General features: G+C 39.7%; 1 protein-coding gene across 4 annotated transcripts in view; it reads right to left on the reverse strand.

Annotated features, from left to right (window-relative positions):
• The window catches only part of rad50 (RAD50 homolog, double strand break repair protein), a 63,952-nt gene that overhangs the window by 13,568 nt on the left and 34,560 nt on the right, over positions 1 to 15,824 (reverse strand). For all 4 annotated transcript variants that reach the window (XM_037546127.1, XM_017701105.2, XM_017701106.2 and 1 more), the window contains exons 9-21: positions 15,388 to 15,581; positions 14,838 to 15,044; positions 12,545 to 12,727; positions 11,413 to 11,570; positions 10,021 to 10,196; positions 9,420 to 9,657; positions 7,198 to 7,387; positions 6,572 to 6,698; positions 5,608 to 5,801; positions 5,295 to 5,405; positions 1,408 to 1,500; positions 1,196 to 1,309; positions 984 to 1,111 (exon numbers count right to left, since the gene is read on the reverse strand). In XM_037546127.1, the coding sequence (XP_037402024.1) occupies positions 984 to 1,111; positions 1,196 to 1,309; positions 1,408 to 1,500; positions 5,295 to 5,405; positions 5,608 to 5,801; positions 6,572 to 6,698; positions 7,198 to 7,387; positions 9,420 to 9,657; positions 10,021 to 10,196; positions 11,413 to 11,570; positions 12,545 to 12,727; positions 14,838 to 15,044; positions 15,388 to 15,581 (2,113 nt within the window). The remainder of the gene's footprint in view (positions 1 to 983; positions 1,112 to 1,195; positions 1,310 to 1,407; positions 1,501 to 5,294; positions 5,406 to 5,607; positions 5,802 to 6,571; positions 6,699 to 7,197; positions 7,388 to 9,419; positions 9,658 to 10,020; positions 10,197 to 11,412; positions 11,571 to 12,544; positions 12,728 to 14,837; positions 15,045 to 15,387; positions 15,582 to 15,824) is intronic.

A 15,824-nucleotide genomic window follows, 5' to 3' on the forward strand; every position in this document is an offset into this window, starting at 1 on the left:
CCAGTCAGTTGTTTTGCAAGTTCAGGCTTACAGGACACATGCAGTGTATTTTTCCAAATATAGAGCTTTGTCTGGCTCTTAGCAGCAGTACCCACACTTGTTCTTTACATTACCTCTACAGTATCATGCTGACTAATCAGAAAGTTACTGGAAGGAGCAAAGAAAAAAAAGTCTGACTTGTGCGGTTGAATAGCAGCACTTTTTGCATTAGGGGAGAGCCGGCGCACTGCTAGCAATGATGTGCTGCTCCCATAGCCAGCAAAAAGACAAAAATCCTTGATGATTCAACAGGGTACATAACATTACATAACGTGATGGTTCATGTAGCACATTCATACTACAGGGCACTCACTGGCTAGTCAATGTCTAGTAAAGTCTGATTTAATAAATAAAAATAAAAAAATAAAAAAAAAACCACATAGTTGCTGTGTTTCTTTGTAATCAGTAGTGCCTGGGCAGTGTTTTGTAAATCTGTCTCTGGGTTTCCTTTATCGTTTACATCTAGGGTTAGTTTGTGAGCACAGCCAGAGCAAATCATGAGCTGTGGAGCACTAATGTCAGGGGAAAAATCACACTAAATATCAAACACACTTGTTTAATCAAGCTTGTTCTGTTAATAAATTATCAATTCATAGCATTTAAAATTAATTTTTGACAGATTGAAATTTCTATTTTTTCCTTTGATCGATGCAGTTGCAGCAAGAGGAATTATGATTAAGAAAATTAATGAATTTCTAAGTAAACAATTCACCCCCCCCCCCTCCACCCCACCACAGAACATTCATAGCACTCTACTTGAGTTCACCAGGAAGAAAGTTCACAGAGTTTGTCATCTTGTGAACTCTGTCAATGGCCAAAAATTTACCACATTTAAACGCCTATTACAGATGCACTTAAACACACATGCAGACAACAACATGTAAAGGTGAAATTAATATAAAATAGTAAAATAATAAACAATATCTAGACTAAGGTTCACTCACTTGCGTAACTCCATGACTTTCATGTTGCCCATCTCCTTGAGTAAGACCTCCCTTTTCTTTGACACCTCTTTCAGTTCCTCCACACGCTTTCTTAGCGTCAAGTTATCCTGAAGCCAACGCTCTTGGACCTATAAGAACAGAAGGGATTAATTTACTATTCACATCAGTAGACAAAAAAAAGGCTATTAATCAGAGAGAAAGTAGAACAACACCTTCTGTGTGTCTATGTCTTGTCGGATATTGCCCATGTCCTTGTTGATCTTTTCCCGTTGTTTCTCAGCTTCAAGCAGCTGGGCATTTGTCTCCTGAAGTTCAGCTTCTTTTTGCTAAAGGAAGTAAAACGATGCCACAATGAATAACATAAATAATGTAAGATTTAAAAAAAATAAATAACAAAATGAATAAAAGAACTGATTTTTCATACCTCCTTGTACTCGTCCTTGCCCTCTTCGATATACCTGTTAATTTCTCTTTCAAGATTGGCCAAGTTTTTAATCCTGTCCTTTATAGCGTTAATCTACAATGAGACACAAAAACATCATTTTCAACTCATGACAGTTGCAAAGACATACAATACGTATGAAAAGATGATAAGACTTTAGGATTTAAGGATTAAATACTAATGAAATCCATGATATGCTCAGAAAATCTTATGGTGACAAATAATGAATTTATCAAGATAATTTAAAAAAATTATCATATTGCCCCGAGCTTGCTGAGTCAGAAAGAGAAAAAAAATGTGTGTGTGTTGAATATGCTTTGGTAAAATAAAAACATTTCACTTCCAAAACTACAGCAGTTAGTCTCCTCAGATCCCAAATGCTTACAGAGTGCTGATAAAAGATGAGGTCATGAAACACTGCGGTAAACATGCTTCTGTTGTTTTAAACGTTACTGGTGTTCAAATTCAAAATAAGCACATGTTTGCAGAAAACACAAATTGTATCAGTGTCAACATTTGATATGTTGCCTTTGTGCTTTTCTCAATATAATACAAAACGTTTAAATGATTTGCACATTGTTGCATTCTGTTCTCATTTACATTTTGCACAGAACCCAAATTTTTTTGGAAACAAGGTTGTATAGTGAATTTGTACAAAGTACCAGGTACAATCTGGGCATGACAAACATTAATAACAGCATATAATATTTTATTTATAACTGTATAAATAATAATATAATTGTTTTGGTTTACGTCCTTACAGTTTACAAGGAAAAATATATATTAAAAAAAAAAGAGACTCAACAGTTAAAAAAAAAAAATCATCAACATCATCTTGGTCCAGCTAAGGTGATGGTAGCAGCAGGGAAAGCAGAGAATCCCAGATGACCCTGTCCACTGTAACTTCTTCCAGCTTATTCTGGAGGACCTCAAGCCACTCTTAGGCCAACCTAGAGATATAATTACTCTAAAAAGTACTACGAGTAGTGGCGCCATTTAAGCTTCTCCCGGGTGTCCAAGCTCCTCACTCTATCAAGTGGAGTGTTACCACCCTGCGAAAGAAGCTCATTTTGCGTCTTGTATTTGCAATATCACATTCTTTGGGTCATTACCCAAAGCTCATGACCATAGGTGGTGGTTGGAAGGTAGCCCAACCGGTAAACATAGAGCTTGGTTCAGCTCCCTCTTCAACACTGTCCAGTACAGGGACTAAATTACTGCTACTACCTGTCCCAGTCTGTGGCCCATCTCATGTTTCCTCTTCTCAATACTTCTCAACCCAAGACACACTCCTCCTCCTGGAGCAGGTCCTTTCTTCTTACGTGGAGTGGGCATGCAATCCTTTTTCGGGCTAGGACCATGGAATCAGGCTGCAAACCCTTCAGTGCATGCTCGAGGCATCCATGTCATGGAGCAAAAAGCCCTTGCTGGATCATGTAATTGAAAAGCCAATGTAGGGGGACCGTGTAGGCATGTCACTTGCAAGATCCCATGTGGAGGATTGGTGCAATGCCATATAGGCGGTGGCAGATGGCAGAGAGGTCCTTGGCAGCATGGACCCCTGTGGTGGAAACTGACTCTTGGCACGTGGAATGTAACTTCTGGAAAGAGCTCCACCTACAGACTACATAGTTGTGCTGGGGGATTTCAACGCTTATGCTGACAATGAAACCTGATCGGGAATAACGTCTTACCCGATATAAAAATGAATGTTGGATAGTTACTGGACTTCTATGCTCCTAAATGTACTTGGCACCAGGGCTTCTTGGGTCAAAGGTTACTGTCATTTCATTTGACTTGGGAACACATGTTCTAGATACTCAGGTGAAGAGAGGTGCTGTCAACTCATCACCATCTGGTGGTGAGTTGCATCAGATGGCAGGAAATACTTACAATCAGACCTGGTAAAAGGCTGAAGCAAAATCTTGAACATGGGAGGAGTTTGAGGAGGCTATGGATAACGGCTTTCGGGTTGGTTTCAAGGAGGTTTTGGACAGCTTGCTCAAGCTGTACTTGGCAGGGGTGGAATAACTGTGACGTCAAATAAGAATACCGTCGGATGGTGGAAGGAGCACTCTGAGGAGCTCCTAAACCCGAGAGCCATGCCTCCCTCATGGAAGTCTGGGCCAGAGGCTTCTAAGGTGTCAGACTCCATTTCCTTAGTGGAGGTCACCGAGTTAGTTGCAAGGCACCAGGAGTGGATGAGATCCACCTGGAAAAGCGAAAAAGCTCTGGACGTTGTGGGGCTGTCATTGTTGACACGCCTCTGCAACACTGCATGGTGATGTACACAGTAGGACAACATGCTCTCTATTCAGTTGACCTGCTGTATCACAAGCTGTACTGAAGAAGCGGTTGTGTGTGTTAAAAATGGGCTAAAATCACACACTGTATTTCTGGCGAGCATATGCCAAGGTCATGTCTGAATTGGCAGAAGGCTTTGTGGCAACTGTGACGGTGTCTGTAACACTCCGCTGTGAGAGGATAGCCTCACTAATTGCATGCAATCTTTAGCGTGGTGGAAATAAACAATTACTGAACAGATAAATGGCTTTTTAATTCTATTTTCTCAAGAGTAAAAACATCTACATAGTACTCTGTGTACACACTGCATTTCTGAGGGAGGGAAAAATAAAATCCGCAAACTTTTTGCTGTACCATATGGGGCTCCAACTTTTTTTTTATTTGCGAGATGCTAATGACACTCAAATATTTCTGGAAATGTTAAGGTAAATACAAAGCCCTCATCATGATGTAAAGCAGACGCTCTACAGCAAACATTCGATAAAATTTCATGAATTCAAAAATATTCTCAAAAGTTTCACTGACAAAAAGTACATTCATGGTAAGTAAACATAATCCAGTCCCAATTCAACCAATAAATGTGAAAAAGGTACTTTTCCTTATCAGCGCAGCTCTTTATGATATTTATGATGTTTTGAATTGCTATATATATGCTTATAGTCGACCTCGGATTCAGGAGGAGCAGTGCGGGTTCCGCCCTGGTCGTGGAACACTGGACCAACTCTTTACCCTCTCCAGGATTCTGGAGGGTTCATGGGAGTTTGCCCAAACAGTCCACATGTGCTTTGTGGATCTGGAGAAGGCATTCGACTGTGTTCCCCGGGTATTCTGTGGGAGGTACTTCGGGAGTACGGGGTACATGGCTCTTTGCTACGAGCCATTCAGGCCCTGTACAAACAAAGCAGGAGTTTGGTTCGCATGGCCGGCAGTAAGTCAGACTCGTTCCCAGTGAGAGTTGGACTCCGTCAGGGCTGCCCTTTGTCACTGATTCTATTCATAATTTTTATGGATAGAATTTCCGAAATGAGTTTCCTCCGCAGGGTGTCTGGACTCTCCCTTAGAGATAGGGTGAGAAGTTCGGTCATCCGGGAGGGACTCGGAGTAGAGCTGCTGCTTCTTCTCGTCGAGAGGAGCCAGCTGAGGTGGTTCGGGCATCTGGTTAGGATGCCTCCTGGACGCCTCCCTTGGGAGGTGTCACAGGCAAGTCCACCCGGGAGGAGACCCCGGGGAAGACCCAGGACACGCTGGCGTGACTATATCGCCCAGCTGGCCTGGGAACGCCTCGGAATCCCCCCCAGGGAGCTAGTGGACGTGGCTGGGGAAAGGGAGGTGTGGGCCTCATTGCTTAGGATGCTGCCCCTGCGACCCGAACCCCAGAGAAGTGGAAGATGATGGATGGATGGATGGATGGAATTGCAATATATAGCATACTTTTTAAAATTGCAATGTATAGCATCTGAAACAAGGTCCATATGAAAGCTCTTTTTCTCCATTTTTGCCTCTGCAGCCATAATGTCAAAATTAATTGAAAAAGAAAAATAAATAAATAAATAAATAAAACATACCTTTTCCTGGCCTTCATCTTGCTTCTGTCTTCTCCTCTCTATCAGCTCCTGCTTTTCCTGTTGGAGCTTCTCCAAAGTGGCTGCCAAAGGAGACACTTGCTCTTTTGCTTCCTATAGCGCACACATTGTTAGGACATTTCAGCAAGACAAGAATATCTGGTTATTTATTTGAACATGTGTAGTGACTGTGCCATTATTTTAATCTTTGTAATTCCAAATCTTAATAAATAAACTATAAGGCTGAGCAGCACAAAGAAAACATATCTTAAAAATCAAAACAATAAGAATAAGCTGGTCCAGTTTAAAATGTTACCCGTATTTCTCTGTGCAGTGCCTGAATCTCAGTGGTTAACTCTACACACTGTTCTTCCAGCTGCTGCTGCTTCTGCATGTTACTGGAAATTTGGAGCTTTTCTGCACGTATTTCGTTCACATTGCTCTTCAGGGTCTGGATCTGCTCCTGCTGGTCCTGGATAAGTTTGCGCTTAAGCTCCATCTTACTGCATGCTGTATATGGAAAAACAGATAAGAAAGAAGTCTTGCTAGCTGTTTAATCAGTTATCAATCATAAATGTGCCCTGCACTTTCAAACCAAGGGAATTTCTACATGCTGTCTACTTGTTACACATGACCGTCGCAAACAAAATGTGGCACACAACCAGGTCAAATTATATGTTCTGACGATTTTATGTAAAAATCAATTTAGCACCCTCTACAGGGAACCACTGTAAATATGGCATTTTTGGTCAAGTTTAGTGCATAATTTCTTTTTATTTGCTACATTTAACACATTGGAAAATAATACAACATAAAATATACATATAAAGAATTCTGAAAATAAACTGTCTTTACAGAATGAGTTATCTTCACTTAGAAAATTAACAAAGCCATTAGAACAGAGACACCAAAACTTTTGAATATGACTCTGTATCTACCCCAAGCTACACTTTTTGTCCTAACTCAATTAGACATCAGGTGGAAGGGCAGACTGTGATGCACTGAGGAACTGAACAGTGCTTGAAGAAGCACCGGGTGCAGGCATGTGGGCCTTTTTAGGATTTTAGCATGCTGTGTGATGCCGTTAAAGATGGCAGTTTTACACACCCAAGATGCAAAGGTATGTACATGTAAAATATTAAATGCTGGCATCAGCCCAGAATTTCCGTATCTGTGCATCCCTACCAAATATTGAATTTACTCAGATTTTATGTTGAGTTTTAGTCTGGTGTGAACACTTTTGTCCAAGGTGCTCGATGGTAAAGGTTCATTGCTCGTACTGGTGTCCAGACGATGCTGGGTCTCCTGCTTTTCTTGGCTGACATGCTGCATCGTCCGGTTCAGATCCACACCCTGAAGCTTGGCCGCATGCTGAGCTATCTTCCTCTCCACATCCTTCAGGTCCATCTGCAATATAACAAAATATCACAGAATATCACATATTTTTGAATTCTGTTATATATTTTTGACCCAGGACAAAATAATGATTACAACTAAAAAAAAACAACAAACACACAAATTAAAAAACAGACATGCAGAACTAAACAGGCAAATGTGGCTGATCAGACAAAATTATTTTGCTACTACAATAAATTAAATCATAAGCTTTTATTGTGGAAATTATCAATGCAGGAAACCGATCAACGGCACATTTCATAAAAAACTGATTTTAAGAGTGGCATAGTTGCACAAGACGTCGAGAGGTTGCATGTTTCAATCACAACAATGCAGAGAGGTCAAGACAGCATAATTTGACCTACATAACTGGACACCATGTCGAATAAATATCAAGCATAGTGATAAAGGTTGGCCATCTAATCCACCTCATTATACAGTGTTATCCTGCATTTACAAATGTACTATACCATGCTGCAATGAGTTATAACCTCAGGAAGATAAGTCAGACCTGGTAGCGGTCCATGAGGGAAATGTCCTGCAGACAGGCCTTGGCTGTGTCCTCCTCTGACATCAACATAGACAGCATAGTCTCCTGCTCTTCTATATCCCCCTTCAATTTCTCTATCTCACGGTTCACACTCTGCAGCTTATTCCTCAGCTCTGGCAGTTCCTTCTCCTGCAGCTCCGCTAGAGTCTGTCTGCAGACGCAGGACACAACCACACTTTTTAATTTCCCATTAAAATGTACAAATTGTATGTAATTGTTCAGTATTTAGAGTATCCACCGTGAGTTGGTTACTGAAACAACTTAAAAAGGCACATGGCGAAACTCCCCCCTAGTCTGGTACAGTGTAATTGTCTGTAAGGAAACAAAACAGGTACATGGTGGGAACAACAACCAGTACCTTGACACGAGTCACCCTTTCAGTCTCCTAACTCTTTCTTTTTAAAGGGTAGGTGCATGGCGTGTGGACGAATTGCAGCTGGGCTCTCATTAGTAGGTCCCAGCTGAGCTGAATAAGAGGGGGTCTAGATCCTGGCCACATGCACCTCGCTGTCCACAATGCTGGTGCTGAAACACCTCTCTCAGCTGTTCAGCACCCTGGAGAAGGCCTGCATCTCCTAGGTTGGCTTGATTTGGTGTGCTATGGAGGAACCTTTGGATCTACCTTGACACCACCCCTTCTCTTTATAACAGCTTACATTCTTTGTTGCATTTTCTGCTTCTCACGATCCAAGTAATCTCAAATACATTCAGTGATGAGGAAACACCCGCAGCTTTTTTCTTTTCTTTTCTTTTTCAAACCCAGTGTTGAGTTGTCTTTTCTCAGTGGGAGTATGGACAGAAACAACTGTGAATTTTTTCAGATCTGAAGCAATAATGAAACTTGATTTCCTGCCGTTTTCACAGGAAATGAAATAACTGAAGGGTTGCATCTGACTTCCGCACAGCACAATACAAAGCTGGCAAATGAATAATAAATTGGTCATAAAATCAGCATTCAGATAAGCTGGACTGAAGAATAATTACCTAATGATCTAGTGATAAGGGAAATTGAAATGACCCCTGTGTGTCTGTCTGAACAGGTTCTGCAAGTTAAAGCAACAGTGGTCGATCAGACAAGATATGTTTGGTGTCTGAAACTCATTCCTTTAATTTTGCACTGGAGTAAAGGAAGATCATATCCCCCTGGCTAGAATCAGATCAAGCTATTAAGTGATCTTAAATAAGCATGTTTGTGTGATAAACGTACTGTCTGATGTACCTTAACCTGTGTCTTTTGAGGTAAGGTAACTCAACGGTAATATGGTGGAAAATTTGCTGCCTTTGCATGTCTTGGTTGGTCGACTACATTTGTGGTAGGAGGAAACTGCATAAATGTCATTTTGCTAATTCACTTATAAAGCAAGCTCTGCATTTTTACCCAGAGAAGGGGGACGCATACCGACTGTTTCACATCTCCTCGGAGAGTTTGTCATGAGATGTGAACGAGACATGAAAAGGGAAAGTTTTGTGCATGCTATGAATAGTCATGTCCTAGAAACGCTGTTGTTGTTCTGTTATTTCTCTGTCTTCATTAGAAAAATTGAGTCAAAACCCAGTATCAAATTATTGAACTGCTGGTTCAATTGTTCTGGAAAGATTTTGGGCATCACAGACAACATTTGTCATTTTGCTATTTTTATGTTTTCTATGACTATGTTTTTCCTGAAAGCCTCAATTATGCCTCAGCTACTTTTTCCTCTGTGGTAAGTGACAAGATTTATTTAATGTGACTTACAACCAACATCAGTTTGAACAGGACATTCTACTGAGCTGACCTGCAGGCGTAACCAATCGGCACACACTTCCACCAAACACATCTGTCCTCTATCTCTCCTCAGAAATGTGGTCCTCTTGGATGGTTTATTATGATTATGCAGATTGGTATTTGTGTGAAATACAATACTACAACAAAGTTCAGAACATCCAGAAAATGTAATTAGTATGGCACTACACAGTTTTGTATGTCATGATTGAGCCTATCATGGTCTAATATACTAAAATATGCTAATTGGAAGATTACAACATGACAGGAATCTTTTAGTCTTAAGGCCCCCCTTGTAGAGAAGAGCATCAATAGACATTGTTGGTTGTGGAGGCTGCATCTTTGCACAGTGCGCTGGCATTTCAGTGATAGTAGTCACTGTAGTAGACTAATCAGCGATAGTCCCATCTCAACTTCTCACCTGACAGGTTTGAGGGCCATCATGTCATCACGCTTGCGCTCCTTCCTCTTCAGGTCCTGCTCAGTGTTCTTCAGCTTATCAGGAACCAGACGCAATTTGGACTGCATGTCATTAATGACGTCCTGGAGCTCGGCCTCGGAGGGAAAGATGCGCTGGCACACTGGACAGCAAGGCTCACCTTCCTCAGTCAGCTGACTGATGAACTGTGTGTACACAGCCGTGGCTCCCGCCAGCATGGCTGATTGAGAGGCATTGAAAAGAAGACAAGAGGAGGGAAGGAAACAGAAAAAGTCACATGAGAAGAAAGAGAGAGAATGGTAGAGTATGTGACTAGGAGGAACAGGAAAATGTTATTGCACATTGTCTAACAGTTAGTATTTGTTACTTTCCTTTCTACAATAAAATTGTTCATTACCCCAGATAAAACCTGACAAATGAATAAGACACATGCTTTCTTTTAAAATATACAAGTTAACATAATTCTGAAAAGTAATTTAAAATGCTTTATGTCAGCTCATTACTGATAACCTTTAAATTAGATTAAAACAAATGTGTAAAATGTATTTATGACTAGGATATACTATCCTGAAATCTTTCATACCTCTCTGTTTAGAGCATTTCTCCAGGTCATCCTGCAGTTTGCTTAGGTCAGACTCAAAGTCCTGACTGCCGCATACATTGAAGAGCTTCTCCTCATAGCTGGTCAGCTGCTGCTCTTTGCGACGAATCTCAGCTGTAAAGTGACTCTTATTCTGCTCTCTGGATGCCAAATCTTTACTGAAAGATTACAGTGTGTAGACAATGTGGTTTGAGTTTGCTTACACTACAATTACAAATTAAGTAAATTACAGTTAAGTTTGCAAATCTTATGGCAATGCCAGTTCTCAGGATTGATCTGTGGATAAGCCCTGCCTATTTGGTTACTGTTGCTATAAGCTTTTGAGGGTGGCATTTAATACGTATTTAGATATAGGCAGCAAACCATGAACAGGAATTAATTACGTGCTACAGTAATGCTGCTTATCAGGCTGTGTCTACGTTATTCCTGCCTACGTTTTATTTGTTTCAGCTACAAATTAGACACTAAACCCAATGAGTTAACAATACCAAATACAAACTTTATTACCTAGCCCAGGGATCAGCAACATGAGCAGAATTGGATTTTTTTATGTAAAAATAAAATAATCCCCCTCTGCAGTAAAATAAAGCTCTGCTGATCTTTCTAACATGTTAACAACAAACGGCCTTAAATGCTTGAGTTAATATATAACTGCTAATTCACCCTTTAACCCTGAAGATCAGCGCACAGACTGCTCGTCACCATAGCAACAATAGCTAGTATGAAGAAATTTAAGACAAACATTGATCATTTGGAGATGAATGGACTTATTTGCATTTATAAATACTCTTATAAGCTGGTTTTCTGGTATGTTTAATCTGCAACGAGAAACTGTCAAGTCACTTCTTAAAGCTGCACTTAAAAGCTTCTTGTTGGAATTTTCCCATTCCATCTTAAATGATACAGCAGTTGTATTCTGGCACCTCAGGCACTATTTAAGGTGGAACGAGAAAATAAGAACAAGAAGGGTGAATGAGAAGACTTCAGCTAAAAAAAAAAATCAAACGTTGAGAGACATTTTACAAGGAACTATTCCAATTTTAAGGAAAAGTTTACTGCTGGAGAGGTGAGAAAACCAACTATAGCTGAGCTAAAGCTTAAAGTTAATACAACGTCTGCATTTTCATTTATTTATTTTTTTACTCTATACTAGGACATTAGCAAATACTGAGAAGGATTTACAGCCAGGATGATAAAATGTCGTGACATAAAATGTCGTTCCCAAGGCGGTTTCATTTTTGTTCAAAGGACAAAATGGCTTTTCTTAAAATTTGGGTTGCTGACCTGTGACTGAGCTTGACCTGCTACTTAACTGATATTACCAACTAAACCTTAAGATAAAAAAAGGAAGATGCAAAGAATTTTTAAACTCACTTGAGCTTGCCCAACTTCTCTCTCATTGTGTTGATCTCTCTGGATTTGCTATGGATCCAGTCCTCTAACTCCCTCTTATTAGGGAAGTGGCCCAGCAGAGAAACCAGGTCTTCACTGTGTCTGGACTTAATCTTTCTTACTTGATCTTCTTTATCTGTCTAGACTCCAAAATTTAAACAAAGCAATACTAGCAAAAGTATTTCGTATTCCCAAGATCACAACAACACACGTCCATAGGGCTGGATTGAACAGTTTGAAAACTTGAGTATTGTCACAAAAATTGTAATCTAAGCTATGAAAGATTTCATCAGTAATCGCCTTAGGGCATAAGTTAATCATAGCTAGTTTATGTTGAATGCATTCATTAATGTCAGGTGTCCACGTCTTCTCACTTCAAAGTGGAACAAACTGTACTGTTCTCCACATGGCCTTTGCTGGTGGCATTGAGGGTGGTGTCAGGCAGAGCACTCTGAATTTTGCAGAGGCAAAATTCTTCAGTGTGTAGACTGAACGCCGTATTCTGTGGGGTGGCCATAATTAAACTTTCAGCAATCCTGTTGCCTTGCAGCCTGAGATACATGGTAAGGGTGGTCCTTCTTGCATTCAGACAAGCCTGTTTCTTCAAAAGCTCTTCAATCATTTGTTCTATTCTATAAAACTTGTCTGTGACTGAGCTCAACTCTGCTTGCACCGCTTTCCATAGCAAAAAAGGGGCCAACTAGATCAAATAAACAAAAACAATGAACTAAACAAACTAAAACTGTGACAATGGAACTAGATAGAGCTACTAGAACCAAAAGAACAATTTGAATTTGTTACACACTTAGCATCTCACCCTTGCGAGACTATACATGTGAAGAGACACGTAAAGCTGCATCTGAAAGAGGGCTCTAAAGTCCTGGATTCTACAAGCAGTTGGGCTTCAGAATGATTATTAATACACTGTTGCCACCTACTGGATATATTCTGAACGGCAGTAAAGACACACATTTTTTGCTTTTTCAACAAGTTTAAAAAACAAACACCAATAAGTTTGAAGCATGTAAAATGCTGTTCAGCCAGCCCTACAATGCAGCACTGGGGATGAACAGAGGCAGTGGTTACACTGAAGGCAGAGTGCAAATGTCCTCACCTTGTCCTTTCTGAGCATGTCCATCTGCGTGCGTGCTGTGGTGTGCATATTGAGCGTCTCCATCTCCTGGTCCAATCTACGCTGGGCCTGGTCCAGTTCTGCTTTTTCTCTCTGCAGCTCCTGCACTTCTGCCTTCAGACTATCCACTGTAGAGCTTTGCACAGCATTATTCAGATCTCGCTCCTACACACAGTTGAAAAACAACATCTATTCAGGTTCTTAATTACTGTTGCCACAACACTACACACCAACACATACAGCAGAATTACTGTTACCTTTTTCCAATACTGATGACTGAACTGCTGTTACTATTGAAAGTCTCAGATAAATGACTTAAGAGTTCCACAGCACTCAAATAGACTTCTGGTTTAAACATAAAAGGGAGGTTACAGCCTGTTCTTCTTCTTCTTACAAACTTTTTCAGAGTGTCAATAATTGTTGCTGACATTCTGAGAGATTTCAATAAATGAGTACATGGATATATGAAGGCAAATCCTGTCAAAAAGAAAATGAAAATGAAAACAATAAAATGTAAATGCAAAGCTCTTTTTGCAGTTTCTTTTTCCAAACATCTGCGCAAATATGAAATGCCTTCATTTGTAATTTCATTTTTCACATGAGCACGAGCCGTTTGTGACAAAAATAAAAATAAATTGAAAACGCCTATTTATCATTTCATTTTAGTCGTTATTCTGGTTTTTCACGGACAAATCTAAAATGAAAACACTAACAGACAAAAAAAAATGCAAACTTCACTTTGGCTTTTATTCATGAAATGCAGAATACATGCCAAAACTAAAATCAAAATACAAAGTTTACTTTATTTCTGCAAATCTGATAAAATAAAAATGCAAAATGGATAAATCAACAGCAAAGTGGCAGTTTGTGATTCCGTTTTCGTAGTGGACGCTTTAACTGTCTGAATGAAAAAGAAAATGAAAGCGAACATCAGCGCCACCTGCTGGAGATTCACTTTTCATTTTTCTAACTGACCAACATGCAAATATATTTTAATTAGCACTAGGCGGGGCTACGGGGTACATTTTAGGACAGCCCCAGCCGTCTGAGGAAAAACACGTCATGTCTCAGATCTGGTGACCAAATGGCCCCAGAGAAAAGGTATCAGACCAAACGGCCTCAGTAAAAACTGTGAAAATGTTACACTGGCATTTATATTGAGTTACGCCATAGTTTTCTAAGTTATATGAACCAGTCTATGCTGAACCAGGCTTGTGTTTGGTCTGATAACTTTTCTCTGAGACCGTTTGGTCTGATGTTCAGTTTCACCAGATCTGAGTCATTACTGTGTTTTTTTTGGAGACTCGAAGTCTTTTATCTTGAGGAAGGATGGCGATTCTGATGCAGACGGGTTGGGCTGTCCTAAAATGTACCCCGAAGCCCCGCCTAGTGCTAATTAACATATATTTGCATGTTGGTCAGAAAAAGAAATAGAAAACTGGAAAATGAAAAGTAAATCTCCAGCAGGTGGCGCTGATGTTCGTTTTGATTTTCCTTATCATTCTGATATAGTTAAAGCGCGACCATGACGAAAACGGAATCACGAACTGTCACTTTGCTGTTGATTTATCCATTTTGAATTTTCATTTAAATTTTTTTCATATTTGCAGCCGAACGCTATGAAAAAGAAATAACAAAGTAAACTTTGCATTTTGATTTTAGTTTTGACATGTATAGTGCGTTTCACGAAGAAAAGCTAAAGCCAAAGTGAAGTTTGCAATTTTTTTTGTCTGTTAGCGTTTTCATTTTAGATTTGTCCGTGAAAAACCAGAATAACGACTAAAATGAAATGATAAATAGGCGTTTTCAATTTATTTTTGTCTTTGTCACAAACGGCTCGTGCTCAAATGAAGGCATTTCATTTCATTTTCAATTTTGGCAGGATATTTGCGAAGATGTTTGGAAAAAGAAACGGCAAAAAGAGCTTTGCATTTACATTTTATTGTTTTCATTTTCATTTCCTTTTTGGCAGGATTTGCCTCCCATAGGATATAAGTGGAAACCTTAACTTTCTCTTACAGATGGCTCCTAACCTGTGCATTTAACGTAAAGAAACACAACCACTATCGTCTAATAATTAAATGTACAGTAGCCAAATCCATACACTGCAATGAATTCTACAGCTATGATTATATATAGTTTGTAACATTTATACATGTAAAAAAAAAAAAAAAAAAAAATTAGACATATCTAGATTAGCATAGAACTAAAGTGACTTGCGTCAGAACTGCGTTACCATAAGAAAAAATCAGAAAATATGGGCGAAAAGCCTCACCGCTTTCGTGAGCTCCGTCTCCAGCTCCTGCAGTCTGGTGGAGGAGCCTTCTAGTCTCTGCAGATCAGACTTGATGTTCTTCAGCTCCTGCTGCTTCTTGGCCTGTATGTCCCTCTTCAGCTCAATGGTTCTCTCTAAGCCGGTCTTCTTATCACGGATGTCATCAACGCTCTGCTGTTTCTGTGTCTCCTTCTCTTGCAAGTCAACCTGGGAAAAGTGTTTTCCATCACATCACTACGGCTTGAAGGTAAATTAAATAAAACATGCAAGTGATGACATATGAGGTATTGTGCAAGTGCCCACAGAATATCTAGTGCTAAAGTGAATTACATTTTTCATTTTATTTATTATTCTTTTTTTTTAGTAGTATAGTATATAGTTTTATATATTTTTTTCAGTTATATTGTACATTGGTTTTTGCAGGTACGTGTAACAGCAATGAATTATCAAATGACATTGATAAGCAAATGTTGTATGTTGTAAGAAAAAAGTAAACACTTAAAATGTACTCAACAAAGGCTAATCTGTGCTTGCAAAAAGCAATACTTACCATGACCTTGTTGAGGGCCTCTATCTGATTGTCCTGTCTCTCTTTGACCTGTCTATGGAAGCTCTGGAGTTGTCGCTCATTGAATGGAGCTCTATCATAGCCCTCCATTTCTAGATAAGACGCCAGGGACTTGACTTGAGCATCTCTGTTTTTCACATGCGATGCCTGCCTGTCCGCTTCCATCTGGAGACGCCCTATATAAAAGTCATGAAGACATGTTAAATACACATTAGCAGTGAAAATACAAATGTAGTCTGTGAAAAAAGTGCACAAAAGTACAAGCAACAAACATAGATGTCCTTATTTGTAGACAAACAAAAGCAACATGCTTAGTATGAATAAGGTCAAACGATTCTAATGTAATGCTGATTTTGATACAAGTCCCATGGCTGCCCCCCCCTTTATATTATTTTCATAATACAGTCAGTCAGATTCAT

The sequence above is a fragment of the Pygocentrus nattereri genome, chromosome 16 (genome assembly GCF_015220715.1).
Source record: "Pygocentrus nattereri isolate fPygNat1 chromosome 16, fPygNat1.pri, whole genome shotgun sequence".
Classification (NCBI taxonomy): Eukaryota; Metazoa; Chordata; class Actinopteri; order Characiformes; family Serrasalmidae; genus Pygocentrus; species Pygocentrus nattereri.